We start from the raw sequence: 20,376 nt of genomic DNA, 5'->3' as shown, positions 1-20,376 counted from the left end.
TTACAGAGCAGCGACAACTCGAATGGTCACATTGGTGATGTGTTACAGCATTTGGGAAGGATTAGCAGCCCCTGCTGTGTTCAAGGCCTGACGGTCAGGATGCAGTCAGGATGCGTGGTCAGCTGTGTGGTATATGCAGCCACGCGACCCAGGAAGCAATACTAGGTTTCCCTAGCCAGAACATGATGGTTAGTATTAACTTGACAGAATCTGGAATCACCTAGTAAAAACCTGGGGGCATATTTATACAGGTTATTTCAGGATGGTTTAACTGAGATGGGAAAATCCAACCTGAATATAGGTGGTACCATCTCACGGCCTGGCTTTCTGGACTAAATAAAAAAGAAGCAAACTAACATTCATCTGTTTAGGCTTCCAGTCCCTGGATGCAGTGTGACTCCCCCTTCTCCAGGTGTCGTGATTTCCCACGATGGACTGTATGCCCTCAAACTGTAAGCCAGAATGAACTTCACTTAGGTTGCCTCTTGTTAGGCCTTTGTTAAATTTTCTTAATTTCCTAAATCTTATGAGGTTCCCTGTCCTTCCAGGAGAGGATGTTTCATTTAGGAGAAAATAACTACATAATACTATTGTACTTATTAGAGTCCATGCATAGGTCAACACCATATACACAACACACACAGATACTGTCCATCACACACACACACACACACACACACACACACACACACACACACAGAGCTAACCTAAAAGAGCTCATTACTTCGATGATAGTGCAAAATACAAGGGAAAGAAAGTAAGAACAATACATGTATCTGCCTAGATAAACCATAGAAGGAAGAAATCAAGATATGCTGGAATTCAATCAAGCATTAAGAAGCAGCGTAAGAAAAAAATGTAAATGAATTTGTGACTATAACGCCGCCTGTTTTGTCCTTTTTTGGACACGAGTTAACTTTCACTGAGAACATGATAAGGAGTATCTGCTTGCCATTCACATTATGGATTGCACAAAGCTCTAAACTTTCATCCACTTTACGGAACTAAGTGGAGGAGGCTGTGATCTTGCCAAGGGTAACACTGTGAGTTTAAAAACATGTTAGACTAGCAGGGCGTGGTAGCCCATGCCTTTAATCCCAGCACTCCGGAGACAGAGGGGCAAGGGAGCAGAGGAGGGCAAAGGGGCAGAGGGACAGAAGCAAGCCGATCTCTTGAGTTCGAGGCCAGCCTTTTCTACAGAGTGAGTCCCAGGACAGCCAGGGCTACCCAGAGAAACTCTTTCTCAAACAAACAAACAAGCAAGCAAGCAAACAAACAAACAAAAACATGGAAGACTGAGGATGTAGCTCAGGGGTAGAATGCTTGCTTGAGTTTGATCCGATTACCACATTCCCAACCGTTACCGCTACACACTCCACAGCGCTCTAAAAAGGGTTGCCGAGGGGCCCCGCCCCGGAACTTCTGGGAAGCTCCGCCCCTCGTTTCCCAGGCCGGGCTCCAGTCAAGAGCGCAACTGGCGGAAGTGACGACATCAAATGCGCGTCAGGCTCCGGTGGGGTCGAGTCCGGTAGCGGTGGCGGGTACTTGCTGGCGGTTTGGGTAGGCTTCTGCGGTCGCGTCATTTTCTCCGCAGTGCCCAGGTAACGGTCGTTCAGCCTTTTCTCTGCTGTGAGGGCCGTAACAAAGGCGACCTCTGCAGCGGGTCCCCGGAGACGGCCGGAGCAGACACGGCATGGTAGCGCGGCCGGGCGGGGAACGGTCCTCCGCGCGTGCTGAGCGCGGCGGCTCAGCGAGGACCAGTCGCTGGGCCTCCACCGCTTCGGCGGGGTCCTAAAACCCAGTGCCAAGTGTGAGAGTCTCTGAGGGGCTGGCACCGGACAGCACCGCGCACCGCACACCTCAGCTGCTTTCCCCTGTTAGAAAAACAGTTTTTTACCCAGGCCTGTGGCTGCTCGTCTTGTCCCCCTAGTAAGGATAGTTTTGTTCGGAAGCGGCTTTGAGACTGTTAACATCTCGTCAGAAGCACAGTAGAGATTAACATATAAACACGCGCTACTTACTTTATTTACACGTTCTCTGTCTCCAGGCTCAGGTTAGCGTGGTTTTCCAAAACTCTTGGCAGGCTTTTCTGGGAAAAGATGCCGGACTGGGTTAGGACGCTTGAAGACTGCAGAACTGGTTTCTCAGATATTCAATTTGATGGCTCAGTTTCCAAAAGACGAAGACCCTGAACAACAGCCTAAGAATAAGTTAGTGTAGTGATTATTTCGGTTTTATGAGACAGGTGAGGAAAGATGGTTTATATCGTCTGCAGGTGTGAGATGACCTCTGCATAGCATGCTACAAATTTTCGTCTTATATAATCAACCGCTTCGGTAAACTCATTTGACAAAGTGATCGGGATAAATCTCTGGCGATACTTTGGACGTTAAATCCAGCCTTTATTATCTTTGGGCTCAACTAAAGCAGAAACCCCTGAAATTGAATTTTCAGTCTTCAGTTTTCTCAGATTTCTCTGCTCTTGACAAAGGAGGTACTCAAACTGCACTTTAAAATCCTTTAACTTGGGCCGGGCGGTGGTGGCGCACGCCTTTAATCCCAGCACTCGGGAGGCAGAGCCAGGCGGATCTCTGTGAGTTCGAGGCCAGCCTGGGCTACCAAGTGAGTCCCAGGAAAGGCGCAAAGCTACACGGAGAAACCCTGTCTCGAAAAACCAAAAAAAAAAAAAAAAAAAAAAAAAAAAAAAAAAAAAAATCCTTTAACTTAAAAATCCCATTGCCTGTGTAATAACATCTTACACTCCGAATTATATAACCCCACCTGCTGTTGTCATCTCTTGGAGTGATTGTCACTAAGCCTGTTACTTACATACTGCATGCTCTTTTTGTCTCCCTTTCACTTGTATGCAGTGCTGATTTATATGTTTTTGTTCCTCTTGCTAGACCTGTGTTAATTTGCTCCTGCTTTGTGGAAGATCTGGCCTCTCAAAAGGGTACGTAACTTTAGTTTTTTTCTTGATTTTCTAAAGGATTTATGTATGTGAATGTTTTGCCTGTATGTCTGTGTACCACATGCATGCCCGGGGCCCATGGAGGACCAAAAAGCACTGGATTCCCTGGGACTGGATTTACAGCTAATTGTGAGCTGCTATGTGGGTGGTAGGAATCAAACCTAGGTCTTCTGAAGAGCAGTAATGCTCTTAACTATTGAACATGTCTGCAGCCCCTTGACTGTAGCTTGTATTCTTTCTTCCATAGCATTCAGTTAGGATCATGTACTACATGCCAGGCCCATTCCTAGATGCAAAGATTTTGAAGTCATGTATGCTGGTTTCAGCTTTCTTGCATCATGCCTTAGTAAATACCTGCAATTTTAGTGCTGGCTAGTTTTTTGCAGTTATATGTATTTTTTTTTATATTGGACTGTTTGATAAGGACTGTATCCTCTTTATCTTTGTATCTGAGCACCTCTGTTACAGAATAATAAATACATTTTCTGATGATATCAGAAAAAGTGTAATTTTCTTGTAACCTTAATATCTCTCACATAGCTAGTATCTCTAGGAAACAGGCATCTCTTCATTTTTTCAATAGTGAGTTTGTAGGGTTATCTTTTGGGTCCTTTGTCCTCTCAAAGTGATTATGAAATTCTTTCATTGATTCAGCTAACATGAAAATGCCTGTACCAGCTTATACCTTTTTTTTGAAGATTTATTTATTATGTATTCAGTGTTCTGTCTGCATGTATGCCTGTATACCCTAAGAGGGCACCAGATCCCATTGTAGACGGGTGTAAGCCACCATGTGGTTACTGGGAATTGAACTCAGGACCTCTGGAAGAACAGCCAGTGCTCTTAACCTCTGAGCCATCTCTCCAGCCCACCAGCATATACTTAACATGACTGTGGATCTTTGAATATACGACTTGTAACTTTGAAGCCTGTATGTCCTATGTGATATTAGATGATGATAAATGTTTAGAATAAGATCTGATTGTCAGGCTGGGGAAATAGCTCAGTGGTTAAGAGCACTTGCTGCTATTGTAGAGGACCTAGGTTTGGTTCCCAGCACTTACATGGTGGCTCACAACCATCTGAAACTCCAGTTGTAGGGAACCAAATACCCTTTTTCTGACCTCTGCAGGCACCACACATGTCATGCACATATTTACATGCATACAAAACACTCATACACATAAAATGAAAATCTTCTTTAAAAAGATCTAATTGCAATAGCTAATATCTGTCCTGTGCATACTATGTGTATATAGTTAGATTCACCATGCTCTCCCAACAGGATTTTCACTATGTAGCCCTGGCTGTCCTGGAACTTTCTCTGTGCGCTGCCACTACCTAACAGTTAGACTAATCTTGATTTGTTAGCTTATTCTGTCCGTTCATCCATTGTTGATTTCTTCAGTCCTTATGGCCTCTCTGAGCAAGTTATTGGTCTGCATGAACTGAACTGATTTTAAAAAAATGTCTTTAAAGAATCGAGGATGGACATTTGCTTAGCATTTTTGAGGCTCTGGGTTCTATCACTACCATTACAAATTTAAAAAAAAAAAAAAAAGCTCTTTTCATAGTCTCTTAATCCGTAATCATATTGCATATCCATGACCACTAAAGAGATGATGATGTAAGGAACCCAGTTCCGCCGGGCGGTGGTAGTGGTCATGGCAGCAGCAGTGGCGATGCACACCTTTAATCCCAGCACTCAGGAGGCAGGGCCAGGCAGATCTCTGTGAGTTCGAGGTCAGCCTGAGCTACAGAGTTAGTTCCAGGAAAGGCACAAAGCTATACAGAGAAACCCTGTTTTGGGGGCGGGGGGGAGGGGGGGGGGGGACCAGTTCCAAGCATAGTTTTGAAAAGTTAAGAATATTGTATTTCTAAAATTAATGTTTCATTGATTGTTAATCTGTCTTTAATTAAAATTAGAACACCAAAAAGTGATTACCTAAAGCATATTGTGTCAAGTTCATTATTTGTGACATTTTATGCTTGAGACATTGTAAAGGGTATAAAACTGAGCAGAATATTTAAAAACCAGCATTGACCTAATAGTGCTATATAAACAGTGCTTAATAAGTGTTCTCCTCTGGTAGTACAGTTTGCTTAGGAATTAGTTTTCCCTAGGTGTTCCCCCATACAAAAAAAAAGTCCTTTGCTGGGGGTGATGGTGGTGGTGCGGTGTTCCAAAGGGCTGGTCCCTGATTCCAGCTCTTAGAAAAGACAACTCACAGGCTAAAAGCACTGCCTGCTTCTCCAGAGAACCCAGGTTGGAGCCATCTCTCCAGCCCTATAATTTGATCTTAATCTAAACATTTGTTATCATCTAATTTCACAAAAAAAGTATACACATTTCAAAGTTACAAGTTGTATATCCAAAGACCCATATTTATTTTAAGTATATATATGACCCTGTGGTGGCTCACAATCATCTGTTAACTCCAGTTCCAGGGCATCTGACCCTCTCCTCTGGCCTCTGCCAGCACCAGGCCTGCAAGTGGTACGCAGGCAGGTATGCAGGCAAAATACCCACACATATAATATATAAAATAAATCATGTTTATGTCTAGAGTCAACTTGTGAGAATCTGTTCTCTCCTTTCACCATGTGGGTGAACTCAGATTATCAGAATCAGCAGCGTGTGCCTGTGCCTGCTGAGCCATTTCTTGGCAGCTTTTTCCAAAAGTTTTTATTACTGATCTTCACACCTTCATTTTCAGTACTGCTAGACTATTTAGAATATTTAAGAACATAGTAACGTAGTGTTTGTTTTGTTGGCAGTTTTACGTGAGTCACAGGAAACATGGACTAGGGATATGTACATTTTCTCCAAGATAGCTGGTGTGTGTATATTTTATATGAACCTGAAACCTGTTTAAACTTAAAGCATTTTTTTCCAAGCAGAGCATCACTGTTTTATGGTGTGTGAAGATAACCCAGAAAATAAAAGAAGTTTCTAAGGAGAATTTGCAGAGGATGCTCTAGATAAAATCCGAGTACTGAAGAAAGTGAGAATCATGGACCAGAACAACAGCCTCCCACCTTATGCTCAGGGCTTGGCCTCCCCACAGGTAATAGAGCAGGAAGGAGGGGCAAGGAGGGCTGACATACTCCCTTTAAGAGAAAGCGAAAGACGGTAAACTTTAGCCATCCAGTATTGAACATGGATTTGTATATTTTTAAGCTTATTTACTTTGTGGAAATTTCTGCTTTGGGTAAGCATGATGCCCTTCTGCTTGGGGAGTCAGCTTGGGAGTTTATTTGGAACCTAATTTATTTAGAAGACCGTTCCATCTGTGTGAGCTGTGGAACAGTTATTCCATTTAATCCAGAAGGTTCCTTCTTGACCCTGTTGTTGTCACTTTTCTAGCCTAAGATGACAACCAAATCTACTTTCAAAGTTCAAGATTAGTGTTGATGTAAAACGTGCATAGTTGCGATAGAATTAGACTTAGATTGTTACCAATTCAGTATAAATTTTGCCGTCTTTTTTCTTCATACTCCACATAAATAATTATTAAATATAACAATGTAAGGCATAGAAGCATCATAGAAAAGGCAGTTAATAGTATTTACAGGCTTTGTTGATTTTTTTTTTTAGTAGAACAAATAGCTTTTTCAAGTAGTATGATAGAGTAGGCCATGAGCTTGTCATCTTGAACCTCTAGGTGACTGTGATCCATCAAACAAATTGGTCACATGTTAAGTTAGTGGGTCATCCTCGTATACTGCGTGGCACTTTCTTTTTTTTTTTTCAGAGGTGAGGACCGAACCCAGGGCCTTGCGCTTGCTAGGCAAGCGCTCTACCACTGAGCTCCCAGCCCATGCGTAGCACTTTAAATAGGGACATGCACTTATGCTTTGTCCTTATGGTCTAGATATGCTCGGGAGGCTAAGCATCTCTCTTGCATATCATAAATAACAGTCAGATTCCAGATGCTAAGCGCTCATCTACTAGGTTCAGTACTAGGGAGAAAAGTGATGCATCTCAGGATGCCAGATTCTTCCCTAGTATTTAATGACCTGTTATATTCAGAAAGCACCAGACTTTATACTTTACCTGGGTTCTACTAGGAAAAAACCTGTATTACTCAACATTAATGTCTTATCATTCTCTTTGCTTTCCACAGGGTGCCATGACTCCTGGAATTCCCATCTTTAGTCCAATGATGCCTTACGGCACAGGACTCACTCCACAGCCTATTCAGAACACCAATAGTCTGTCCATTTTGGAAGAGCAACAGAGACAGCAGCAGCAACAGCAGCAGCAGCAGCAACAGCAGCAGCAGCAGGCTGTAGCAACTGCAGCAGCCTCAGTACAGCAATCAACATCTCAGCAGTCCACACAGGGTGCCTCAGGCCAGACACCACAGCTCTTCCATTCTCAGACTCTGACCACTGCACCCTTGCCAGGCACCACTCCCTTGTACCCTTCACCAATGACCCCTATGACCCCTATCACTCCTGCCACACCAGCCTCTGAGAGCTCTGGGATTGTACCACAGCTACAGTGAGTACCTCTTAGCCCGTGTGCTCTCGTTCCTTCTCCCCTGACGTGTGTGACGTGTGTGTGTGTGTGCTCACTCCCTGTCCTCTGACCCTTGCACCAGAGGCTCTCAGTGGTATTACATTATTTGCTTTCAGACAGTGGATTTACTTAAAGAAGTGACTCTGGTAATTCTGTTACACTGTGGCTTCATCTGCTCTTGGCAAGGAATTGAAGCTACAGAATTGAGTCAGTGCTCTCAGCAAAACCTTTCCTTAGAAATGGAGTTGCTTGTATTTATGTGTTTGGGCCACTGAAATGAAAACTGAGTTTTATCAATACTGTGGACATTTCTCTGTAGCTAATTGACTGAGTCACAGGCCAGTTGTATCACAGCCTTGGCCATAGTGTCAGCAGAGGTCTTAGGTCCAGGTTTTTCTACAGTTCTGCTGTGAAGGCTGTATTTATATCTTTGGAGATTTGTGTCTCTCTTTAAAAGTGAGGATAGCAGTTCTTGTCTTGATGAATTGTTCTGCCTAAGTGAATTAGTTCCCATATGTAAAAAGGTAGGAGATACAGGCTTTTTTCTTTCTTCCTGAAACAGCTCAAATCCAGATTCTACTTAGTAACAAGTATGTAGCTTTACCTTAGGGAAGCGTATGGCCTGATTAAAGGGTTCTAGAGAGGTAAGCCCTGTTAGCTCTCCTTTGTCTACACTGCTCCAAACTAATGTTTTATGCCTATTTGACTTCCACGGACATTCTGTTTGTAATTCTGATTATATCTATTAGAACCAGCTTAGGACATACACTTATTTCTATATCCACAGAGCATGCACTTGGGAGCCAGACGCCAGAAGATCTCTGGGTTCAAAGTCAGCCTGGTTTACAGAGTGGGTTCCAGGACAGCCAGGGCTACACAGAGAAATCCTGTTTCGAGATTTAAAAAAAAAAAAAAAAAAAAAAGTATTGCATAGAATGCTTCAAGAATGGGACATAGTGCCATGAAACAGTCTTTTAGACCCAGGTGAATGATGATAGATTTTGTGCGTGTGTACAGGCACTTCCCTATGTATGCTGGAGGAGAATCTCAAGAGTCATTTCTCAGGACACTCACTACCCACCCTGGTTTTTTTTGTTGTTTTTTTTTGGGGGGGGGGGGTTTGGTTTTTTTTTTTTTTTTTTTTTGGTTTTTTGAGACAGGGTTTCTCTGTGTAACTTTGCGCCTTTTCCTGGAACTCACTTGGTAGCCCAGGCTGGCCTCGAACTCACAGAGATCCGCCTGGCTCTCCCTCCTGAGTGCTGGGATTAAAGGCGTGCGCCACCACCGCCCGGCTCCCACCCTGGTTTTTAAGATGGAATATTTTAACTGGCCTGAAATTTGCTGTTTTGGCTGAGCTGACTAGCCAATGAGCCTCAGGGATCTACCTGCCTCCATCTCCTTCGCACTAGAATTACAAGTGTACATTATCACTGTGGGCTTTTTCACATGGGTTCCAGGGATTGAACTCAAGTCTTCATGATTGCATGGCAAGCTCTTTACAAGCTAAATTATCTCCTCAGCCTGCTAAAGATGATTCTATTTAACATGATTCGCTGTGGTAAATAGCAGAAAAGAAGACATATTTTCTTCCCTTGCCAAAGACATTGAATTCCATTTTTCCAAAAGATAGCTTATTTGGGAAGATTGAGAAAGTCCACGTCTGCCTGTTTTTCCTGTAGTGACTTAATAGTGAGCTAGTGTTAGTAGTATTTCAGAGCTCAGGAAGGAGGGGTGATAGTTAAATGAAGCCTCAAGGTGTCCTGGCTCTTCCACTTGGGAGTCATGTGCATCCCAAGCCAAACACAGTCCATTCCCTAGAGTTTCAGATGCTTTGAACATGGGAGTGATAGTTAACACTGCAGGGTACATTTTGGGTACTGAGTAAAAATATCTGGTATGTGGCACTTTTTAAACATTTAAAATCAGTTTTTTTGTTTTGTCATGTCATTTTTTTTTTTAATTAAAGCCTAGTGAAAAATAATGGATCAGCAATCTGAATCATGTTTTCTTTTCAGATTTCTTGCAGAAATATTGTATTCATAGCAAATCTTAGTTGTAAACTTGACCTAAAGACCATTGCCCTCTTTGTATAAAAGTTAAATATTTTAAGTAATTATGTTTTCAAATTTCTTGCAGAAACATTGTATCCACGGTGAATCTTGGATGTAAACTTGACCTAAAGACCATTGCACTTCGTGCCCGAAATGCTGAATATAATCCCAAGGTTAGACCCATTTTCATGTATTTCAAACTGTATAAGATACAGAGAAAGTTCTTCCTAAATCTATTGTTGAGAAGTTTGTATTGCGCTTGTTTCTTGATACCAGCAAAATGAGTGGTATCATGCTTATCTTGAATGTTAAGTGCCTAGGAAAAGTTCATTTTGGGACGTTTTCATTTTGTTTTGTTTTCCTGTTTTTGCAGTATTGAAGTTTCAACCTAGGACCTCAGCCACACTAGGGTAGTGCTGTCTAAGCTACATCCTCAGTTCTTTTGCTTTGTTGTTTTGTTTTGTTTTTCGAGACAGGGTTTCTCTGTGTATAGCCCTGGCTGTCCTGGAACTTGTTCTGTAGACCAGGCTGGTGTTGAACTCACAGAGATCTGCCTGCCTCTGTCTCCCAAGTGCTGGGATTAAAGGCGTGCACCGCCACTGCCCAGCTGCATCCTCAGTTCTTTAACTTGTGTTTTACTGAATACCTGCTATGTATATTACCCTCTAAATGTAGAAATTCATACATAGATGTGGTGGTATTGTGTTCCCCAAAATATTGTGCAACCTAATAAACTTCTCTGGGGTCAGAGAACAGAAAAGCCATTAGATCCTTAGGCTAGAAAATGGTGGTACTCACACCTTTAATCCTAGCATTCCAGAGGCAGAAATCCCTCTGGATCTCTGTGAGTTCAAGGCTACATTGGAAATAGCCAGGCATGTGACACACACCTTTAATCCCAGAAAGTGAGCCTTTAATCCCAGGGAGTGATGGTAGAAAGGAAAGAAAGATATATAAGGCGTGAGAACCAGGAACTAGAAACATTTGGCTGGTTAAGCTTTCAGGCTTCTAGCAGCAGTTCAGCTGAGATTCATTCAGGATGAGGACTCAGAGGCTTCCAGTCCGAGGAAACAGGATCAGCTGAGGAACGGGCAAGGTGAGGTGGCTGTGGCCTGTTCTGTCTCTCTGATCTTCCAGCATTCACCCCAATAACTGACGTCATGTTTTATTTAATTAGTAAGACCTTTTAAGATTCATGCTACACATACACTCACATTGTGAAGGGGACCACATGGAGTTGGAAAACAGAATATTCCATTTATATCCTGAAGAATAGCTGGTGACATATTTGTGGTACCTACTTCAGTAATCCTGTGGGAGAATTAGGGATGGATTACATGGGTGGAGAAAGATTGATCAATAGTTAATAATTGTTGGCTGTAAGTACAAGAAGTTTGTTACATTTTTCCCACCTTTGTGTAACTTTGAAGTTTTTTTCTGATAGACAAGATCAGGTGTGTTCTGAGTGGTATGGCCACAGATGGCTTTTCTGACAGAAATTGCAGGAGATTAGAGTGTAGCTTGGTGGTAGAGCACTGGCCTAGCAAGACCAAAGACTTTTGTATTACCAGATGTCTTAGTTACTGTTTTATTGCTATGGAAAGACACTATGACCAAAGCAACTCTTAGAAATGAAAGCATTTAATTGGGAACTTGCTTACGGTTTTAGAGGGTTAGTCTGTGATCATCATGGCCAGAAACAGACAGGTGTGGTACTGGAGCAGTAGCTGAGAGCTTTACATTCTGATCAGAAGGCAGCAGGCAGAGAGAGGAGAGAGAGAGAGGAGAGAGAGAGAGAGGGAGAAAGGAAGGAAACACTTGCCTGGAGTGGGCTTTTGTGACCTCAGAGCCCACCCCATCAACATACTTCCTCCAACAAGACCACACCTCTTAATCCTCCTAAATCTTTCTCAAATACTGTTCTTTGGTGACTAAGCATTCAAATATATGAGCCCATGGGGTCCATTTTCATTCAAGCCACAATACTGGAACTGGAGAAAAGAGAAAAAAAATAAATAAAGATTTGGGAGGAGGGAGAAAGCACTAGTTTCTAAGATAATAAATAGCCTAGTGTGTGTTAAAAGACTTTTTTTTTTTTTGGTTTTTCGAGACAGGGTTTCTCTGTGTAGCTTTGTGCCTTTGCTGGATCTCGCTCTGTAGACCAGGCTGGACTTGAACTCACAGAGATCTGCCTGCCTCTGCCTCCCAAGTGCTGGGATTAAAGGCGTGCGTCACCACCGCCCGGCAAGACTTTCTTACATACACCAGTAGAAAATATTTTTTACATATGGAACATCTGTACTGACAGATGAATAGACTTGTGAGGTCCAGATGGAGAGCTGCCTGGGTGCCTGGGTGTTGCTTGAGAAGGCTAGGATGAGAAGATTTGCAGAAAGTTTCCTAAAGTGGGAAGCGTTTGTCACAGGGTCATCATGTACATGTAAACCTTTACCATGGAAACCAGTACCTCATATATTTCTTCTAATAAAGGAAAATAAGATGATTTTGTGACTGTGTATATATGTGAGTGGTGTATATGTGCAAGTGCATTTGCTTGTGAGCGTATGCAGAGGCCAGAAGAGTGCTGGATGTCCTCCTTAGTCACTCTCCACCATACTCCTTTATATCTTTATTGGTGTCTTTCCCTGAGCCTGAAGCTCACATTTGGGGGGGGGGGGGGGGCAATCCAAGCTACAGAACCAGAATTACAGGTGTGCATGGGATATGACCTGGTTGTTACATGGGTGCTGCGGTCTGAACTCAGGTCCTCATGCTTGCACAAATGCTCTTACCTGCTGAGTCATCTCTCCAGCCCTGGAAATTAAGTTGTATAAATGAAAAAGAAAAAGGCGGCAGCAGAAAGAACTTGGGACAGTTTTTAAAACATAGTCTGATAACCAGCAAGAGGCTAATCAGGCTTTTGTCCTTTTACAGTTTAATAGGTCATTAAGGAACATACAATTCTAGTAAAGTCTCCAGAAACCTTGACATTTACCTTGCCTTAACCCTGTCTTAGTTTTGCCCTATTTCTTTTGCCAGAGAATCTCAGTTCTCCCCCTTTTTTATATACTTTCAGTGGAGGTTGTCCATGAGAGTTTCTGTTTTCCTCCTGTGGGAGTGCCCTACATGTCCTCCTGTGAGCATCCTCACACTTTTCCTGTGACAGCTCCTTACATGGCCTCCTGTGAGAGAGCCTCATACTTCTGGTACTGATACTGGTAGTCAGAATCTGCCGTCTTGTGTTCCCAGGTTCTTGGCTTTTTATTCAAGGAATTGAAATAAAGGTCCACACAGATTGCAAACTAACAGTTCATTTATAGGCTTTAGTACAGATCAGAAAGATGCTGTCAGGAGTAAGGGTGGGCCACATAAATGAGAAAGGACTCAAGGGTCCCAGATGACTGCCTGGGGCGCTATTTTATATGTTTTAAAGGAAAGAGGAGTTGGTTATTAGGGGTGTGTTTTTCTATTTGCAAATACATTCAAGCTATGTAACTTATCTACTATGAATGTCTCTTCCCATGATGCAACTGATTTTAATGATATGCATGCCCAATTTTGTATGGGCATAAAATGGTAATAGAGGATTCTCCCTAAAAGTTTACTCAGAGGATATAACTTGCCTTTTTGCACCAAAAATTTTCAAGCTGAATCAGGGAGCCCCCCCACCGCCCTCCCCGTCTCGTACTCAGACATAACTGGAGTATGATTGAATAGATTCTGTTTGATCAAGAGAAGTAGAAACTTCTTCCATTGTTTGAAGTTTGCTGTTTGTGTATTTCTGTACATGGGGGTCCTGAGTTTCTTGGTTTGGAGAGGGTGGTATATGTATTGTTCATGCAGGTAAGAGTCTCAGCTGCCAGGCGCATTACTAGCAGTAGGGTGTATGCATAGCCCAAACCACGGGAGGTTCAGATTTCAAAACTGCTCACTATGCTTGCCTGCCTTGTGTTTCTGTCTGTAAAAGGGTTGCATACTTTATACTGTGATTTCACTTTTATGGCCTCAAGCTCAGATCCTTCTGTCTCCACCTCCTGAATGCTTAAATTAAAAGTATGTCACTGTGCCCAGCTTTGTACTATGATTTCATTAATTGTGTGTCATCTTGAAACTGGAAATGTGACAGCATCTAGAGATTGAGTTAAAGAACCATCCTAAATATAGGAAACATGTGGGATCTACTTCATAGCCGGTTTTTTAGTTGAGTATGAAGCTAACCAGAATATCAACTATAAAGAATCAAATTGGCCACTGGTCACTTCTAACCAAGTTTTTGTTGTTATTTCTAATATTTACAACTGTAATATCTACTTGATGGATCATTCACCTTATTAAGATAGTAGCCTCATCTCTTCTAATTTTAGCTTGATGCCTACTTTGTCAGTTATTAGTATAGTTACTTCTGCCTGTTTTTTGTTTCCATTTGCTTATGTATCATTTTCCTTGCTTTCACTTTCAGTTTGCAAGTGTCTTTGCCATTGAGGTGTGTTTCTTGCAGGCAGCAAATGGTGGGATTAGAAAAAGAACTAGTCCTTTGTCTTTTAATTGGATAAGTAAGACCATTTACATTTAGAGTTACTATTGAAAAATATTATCTGATTCCTGTAATTTTCTTGGTTGTTTTTCTGGTTGGCTTTCTCACCTGTCATCACTAGGAGTTAGTTGGTTTACTAAGTCTGACATGGTTGATTCTTTATTGGTTCTCATTTATTCATCTATTCCTCATAAAATTCTTACTCTTTCCTGAGCTCTCATGTCTGACTGTCTTCTCATTTGTGTATAGCATTCCTTAAGTATTTTCTGCAGTACTGACTTTGGTACTAATGGATTGTTTAATTGGGCAAACTTGGAAAGTTCAAGAGAGTAGAAAGGAGAAAAATGTTAGAAAACAGTAGAGAAAAGTCAAGAGATTTTTAAAAACTGCCCATTAAAGAAGAAATACGCAAAAAAAAGAGTAGATAAATGTAAGAAAGGGAATAAAAAAATAAAAACATTCTAAAAGTTTTTAAATGCATTGATGGGAATATCTGGTATAGCCAAGAGAGTTTGACTCAGGACCTACAACACTCTAGCCTTCTCCAGTAACAGAAACTCTATAATAGTCAACCTAAGTGTAATTTTAATGCTTCTTCCTGACCATTTTAGCGGTTTGCTGCTGTCATCATGAGAATAAGAGAGCCACGGACAACTGCATTGATTTTCAGTTCTGGAAAAATGGTGTGCACAGGAGCCAAGAGGTATCTTAAGGGATTCTTTGTTTCTGATGGATGTATTATGAAAGAAAAAAGGATATGGTTTATATTATCAGGCTAGCACTTTGTTTGTTTGTTTTAAGGCATGGTTTCTCTGTGTAACCGCCCTGGATTTCCTGGAACTCACTCTATAGACCAACCTGGCTTTGAACTAAAAAAAAGTCCATCTGCCTCTGCCTCTGGAGTGATGGAATTAAAGGGATGAGCCACTACCACCCAGCTGGACTAGCACTTTTTAGTTTTTTGAGACAGGGTTTCTCTGTGTAGTTTTGGTGCCTGTTCTGGATCACACTCTGTAGCCCAGGCTGGCCTCAAACTCAGAGATCCACCTGGCTCTGCCTCCAAAGAGCTGGGATTAAAGGTGGGCGCCACCGCCGCCCAGCTGGACTAGCACTTTTTTATTTTTTATTTTTTTTTTTGCCAAATGTCGTTTATTGAAGGAGGGAGAAGCTCTTAAATACAGGCTTACAGCACAATGGGAGAACCCCAGAGGGCAGAAGTTCACTACTGATGTTTTACAATCTTGCATCTATGCTGTTAACTCCCATCATGCAGGATACACAGACAAGGAACTTCCCTTAAGCATTCAGGAGGGTGGAACCCGGCAGGGAATTAGCATAGGGAGGATATCAAGGTCAAGGTCAGCAAGCAAGGCAACAGTTACCCAAAACGGGGGCCAGGGCCCCACAGGTCCCTACAGTCCCCCTTTTACTAGAAAATGAGCTTCTGACTTAGGTTGGTCTAACACTTTTAACGTGCTATTTTTAGTGGGTTATCTTAATCACCTTGAATAGCATCATTTTTGTTAACCCTGCTGTCCTGTACAACTTTGGTTGTAGCATTGTATTTGTATCCTGCTTTTCAGATGAAAGCTTCCTAAGTTGGAAAGTCACAGTTTTGTCCAATAATGGTATCCTAAGAATAGATATTTGATGTAAAGGAAGATAGAATTTGTGTATTTGTCAATAGTAAATTTTACTAGTGTTTTTTTAATTTAGTTTTTGGTTTGTTTTTGTGTTTTTGTTTTTGTTTTTGTTTTTTTTCCAAGATAGGGTTTCTCTGTGTAGCCCTGGCTGTCCTGGAACACACTCTGTAGACCAGGCTGGCCTTGAACTCAGAGATCCACCTGACTCTGCCTCCTGTGTGCTGAGATTAAAGGCATGCACCACCACCATCTGGCCTTATTATTTTTTTTTTTTATGGTTTTAGAAAGTTTTCATCTCAGTAGAAATTTGTGGGTCAGAATGTAGCAGTAATAGCAGTGATCGTGATAATTGAATCATATGCTACATCACATCTTTTAAACCTAGGGCTTGTCAATAATGTGGCAAGTCCAAGGCTGATGTTTTGGTAGATTATGGTTTTTGTTAAGGACTCAGGGATAGTTTAATTACTTTTCTAATTTAGACTTCATTTAAGTTATTCTTCTAAATTATTCCATTGGGCTCCCATACATAACTCACTGTTTTTCCTTTCTGTAGTGAAGAACAATCCAGACTAGCAGCAAGAAAATACGCTAGAGTTGTGCAGAAGTTGGGCTTTCCAGCTAAGTTCTTAGACTTCAAGATCCAAAACATGGTGGGGAGCTGTGATGTGAAGTTCCCCATAAGGCTGGAAGGCCTTGTGCTGACCCACCAGCAGTTCAGTAGGTAGGTCTGAGAGGTACTGGGATCAGTTTTAGCAACAATCCATTTATAATCTACTCAGGCATCATCTAGGGTGAAGTACATTTAAGACATTCAGTTTCTAGGCATATGATGTAGTTGCAAGTTGAGTGTGCTGCTTGTAAACATAAGGTGTCTGCAGTTGTACTGCAGTTCTCCAGTCCTTACAACTCCCATTTCCTTAGTCACTTAGTGACTCCTGAACTCCCCTTCAATGAAATGACTTATATTCATTCACTTGTGTATGCCTTATCATTTTGTTAGTCAATAAATGCATTTAAACACATGAATTTGTAGTTTCTTCTACCACTTTTCTCCTGGTTTGAATCTTTTTTTTGTCAACATACCAGCAAAGTATAAATATAAGCAGCAGGGATATGCTGCTCATTATTATTCTTTGCCATTTTCTGGTGAACATTTGCGTAGCTTCCCTACTCGAAGCCTTATCTCAGTATCTTTTTTTCTATTTGCAGCCTCACCAGCTTACCACTTCCCTCACATTCACGGTGATATTCTTGCTTCAGGGCCTTTGCACATGGCACTTTGATACCTGGAACATTAGGTTCAGTTTTTAACCTAGCAACTCCTGTTTGAGTTTCAGATATTCACTCAATGTTGCTCTTCCTCATATAGATCTTTCCTGGGTTTATCTACCAGTCACATATAAGATAGACAGGTCTTTTTATCAGATTGAACTAATAAACCCAAAATCACTAGGTTAGAATTTCACTAACTAATGTCAATTCAGGTAGACAGTGTGATCAAGGAGTAGGTTTATTTCCATATTTGGTTTATCATTCTGGTTAAGTCACCCTGCTAGAAAAACTGACAGCTCCAGAATATTTCTACTTGAGGAGATGAGATATGATTACAAGGCTGACTGTCAGTACCAGCTCTTAGAGTGAATGGTGAGATTAAGCTGCTATTCCGAGACTTGCCCAAAATGAATCTAATGAGGATCAGAAAACGTGAATTACAGCTCTTGTTTTTAATCACAGAAAATGTAGATTCTGTGAAGACAGCATTAAGTGATAGGAGGACATGTAGTTTGTTGCCATGTCCATGACACGTGGCTCTTGTTTGGTGAAAGTGTTTTCTTCTTGTGTGTCCTATTTGTTCACATCTGCTTATCCACTCACTACTTCCTAGCACAAGGCCTCATTGCTTTTACACAAAAACTGATGATTTCTAAACTCTTTCCCATTTTCTTTCTAGCTATGAGCCAGAATTATTTCCTGGATTAATCTACAGAATGATCAAACCCAGAATTGTTCTCCTTATTTTTGTTTCTGGAAAAGTTGTATTAACAGGTAAGTTAAAAGGGGAAGTAGTGTACCAAAATTGGAAATAATTTTAGAATGGCATTTCTGGGTTGGGACAGTTTTCTACCCTTGTGAGGATGTTTTTGTTTCCATTTTGCTTCCCATCCTAACCTTCATGAGAAAGGGGGAAGGATGAAAACAGCAGAGTCCTGCTACAGTTACGGCCTTTAGCTAGATTATGCTTGACTGTGGAAGCAAGCGAGGAGGGAACACTAATAAGTGACTGTTTTCAGTTGGCATTAGCCCCCTGGAACTTGGGGTTACTAGATTACCATTCTGAGATAAGACAGAGAAAGTCCCATTGAATGCCAGTAGTTGGGAGAGTAAGAATTCAGTCCTCAGTGCTTACCAGTTACCATGTTACTCAGGACCAAGTGTGGGAAAGAACTGTGCACTAGGGGCTGGTATTGCCTTGCTGACTTCTGGATCCTGGCCTAGGACCAACTGTGGTAAATAAATGGTGGTCTAGAGTGTTAAAAGTCACCCGGTGTACCATTTTTTAAAATGGTAAGAAAATAATGTTTTAAAAAACAAAGCTAGAGAGCAGGGCATGGCCCTTAATCCTAGCACTCAGGAGGCAGAGGCAGAGGCAGGCCAACCTGGGTACACAGCAAGTTCCAGGACAGCCAGGGCTACACAGAGAAACCCTGTCTCCAAGAAAAATAAAATAAAACAAAACAAAACAAAACACGCTAGGATTATGACAAGGAACCTCTACCATTTGTTTCAATAACATTGTTTGTCTTAACTGGGTATGGAGAGAATTGTATTTGTGGCTTTGTTTTAAGGTAGTGATGTTACTTTCTATTTTAAGAAATGTTACTTAACCATCTCATTTCTATTCCTATGTGTCTTCATAGGTGCTAAAGTTAGAGCAGAAATTTATGAAGCATTTGAAAACATCTACCCCATCTTAAAGGGATTCAGGAAGACCACATAGTGGCTGCCATGTACCCCGCCTCCTCTACCCACTTGTTTTTTAAAACCAGTCAGTTTTGGTACCACTGATGGTACAGTTGTGAGAAGAAGGACACTCTTCACAGGTGGCAGTGAAGTGACATGTGTGTCCTGCTGCAGGATACTGGAAAGGTTCCCTCCTCTGCACTGAGATCACCTGCAGCATCACTGTGAGTCGCTTGCTCTGTGCTGCTATCTGGGCAGCACTGCCCACTTATTTATATTAGATTTTAAACACTGCTGTTGATGAGTTTGTTGGTTTAAGGGACAGAACTTTAAGTGTTAAAGCCACCTGTACAATTGGACTTTTTATTTTAACTTTTCCCACATAAGCCAGTTTTTATATTTCTACCAGAAAAAGTAAAAATCTTTTTTTAAAAGTGTTGTTTTTCTAGTTTGTAACTCTAAGGAGTTATTTTTGTGCCAGATACATTCCGCCTTCCCAGTATTGCAGAACTGAATAGTTGTATTAATCAAAACAAATGTACATACTTTTCTTTCTTCAGAGTACTCTGCACAAAAAAAAAAAAACACGCAGCTTGTAAATTGTTAGATTTTTGTTATAAATGATACCTTGTAAGACATGTGATCATACTGTCAAAGAAATTTATTTTAGCTATAATGCCTGAGACCATTGTTTTGTTTGCTTGTCATTTTTTTTCCTTTTTTGCCTGTTGCAGTGAAAATGGACTTGCCATTGGTTTTATGGTCCCCATTGAACACCTTGTTTCCTAGATACTCCACAGTGTCTGGGATCTTCACCAAACTAGTTATGTTTTGTTCCCTTTTCAGCCTTTGCCAGAGTCTTATCCAAGGTTTCATAGCTAGTAAGTGACATTGGAGGGCTCTGAGTAATTCAGGTATAAAAGTGTGGTGCCCTGTCCACAGATAGCAAGCTTCTCTGATACAACATTTTTGTTATGGCTGTTTTTCTCATGAAATATCAGGTGGACATTTATAAGGCCTTGGATTATTTTAGGAGCATTTTATGTCCTTTTTTTAATTATAAAAGTACATTTTTCACAGTTCAGAGTATGTATAATCAGAAAGAAGTCTTTTTATTTCCATCCTTACCTATTTCCCTAGGTAACTTCCAGATTAGTGAGTGTCTTCTAACCCTTCACCTAGATTATGCCTGAGCTCTCGGTGGCGGTGGGACACACACACACACACAAGTGACTGTTTTCAGTTGGCATTAGCCCCCTGGAACTTGGGGTTACTAGAGTACCATTCTGAGATAAGACAGAGAAGAGTCCCATTGAATGCCAGTAGTTGGGAGAGTAAGGATTCAGTCCTCAGTGCTTACCAGTTACCATGTCACTCAGGACCAAGTGTGGGAAAGAACTGTGCACTGGGGGCTGGTATTGCCTTGCCGACTCCTGGATCCTGGCCCAGAACTCAATGTGGTGAGGAAACGGTGGACGAGGGTGTTACAGTCACCCGGTGTGTTGCTTTCTAAGTTCTTAATGTGCAATTCTGTCCTTTGAGGCTACTTTTCATCTCATTTTTGGAAAAATAATGAAGCATATGTTCTTTTGTGACTTTCATTTTTGCAGTCAGTGTATCAGTTATCCTTCCAAGATATACAATGTAATATCCTCTTCGACACCTTGATTTGAACTATTCCCTTAGGG

The 20,376-nt window shown here is 41.5% G+C and overlaps 1 protein-coding gene across 3 annotated transcripts; it reads left to right on the top strand.

Annotated features, from left to right (window-relative positions):
• The first annotated feature begins 372 nt into the window (after positions 1-372).
• On the top strand, positions 373-19,364 carry Tbp (TATA-box binding protein). 3 transcript variants are annotated; one of them, XM_052750705.1, is made up of 10 exons: positions 374-1,601; positions 2,276-2,494; positions 2,904-2,953; positions 5,873-6,039; positions 7,099-7,478; positions 9,633-9,720; positions 14,693-14,784; positions 16,281-16,448; positions 17,679-17,773; positions 18,646-19,364. In XM_052750705.1, exons 4-10 carry the CDS (start codon positions 5,986-5,988, stop codon positions 18,723-18,725), a joined length of 957 nt encoding a protein of 318 aa, XP_052606665.1. In that variant the 5' UTR covers positions 374-1,601; positions 2,276-2,494; positions 2,904-2,953; positions 5,873-5,985; the 3' UTR covers positions 18,726-19,364. The 3 variants fall into 3 exon arrangements, with proteins under 3 accessions (XP_052606666.1, XP_052606665.1, XP_052606664.1); XM_052750704.1 differs by lacking the exon at positions 2,276-2,494; XM_052750706.1 differs by lacking the exons at positions 2,276-2,494; positions 16,281-16,448 and having other exon boundaries at positions 373-1,601.
• The last annotated feature ends 1,012 nt before the right edge of the window (positions 19,365-20,376 follow it).

This window comes from Peromyscus californicus, unplaced genomic scaffold, assembly GCF_007827085.1.
Source record: "Peromyscus californicus insignis strain IS unplaced genomic scaffold, ASM782708v3 Scaffold_22__1_contigs__length_63687245, whole genome shotgun sequence".
NCBI lineage: Eukaryota > Metazoa > Chordata > Mammalia > Rodentia > Cricetidae > Peromyscus > Peromyscus californicus.
This window is presented reverse-complemented; position numbering and strand designations above follow the sequence as displayed.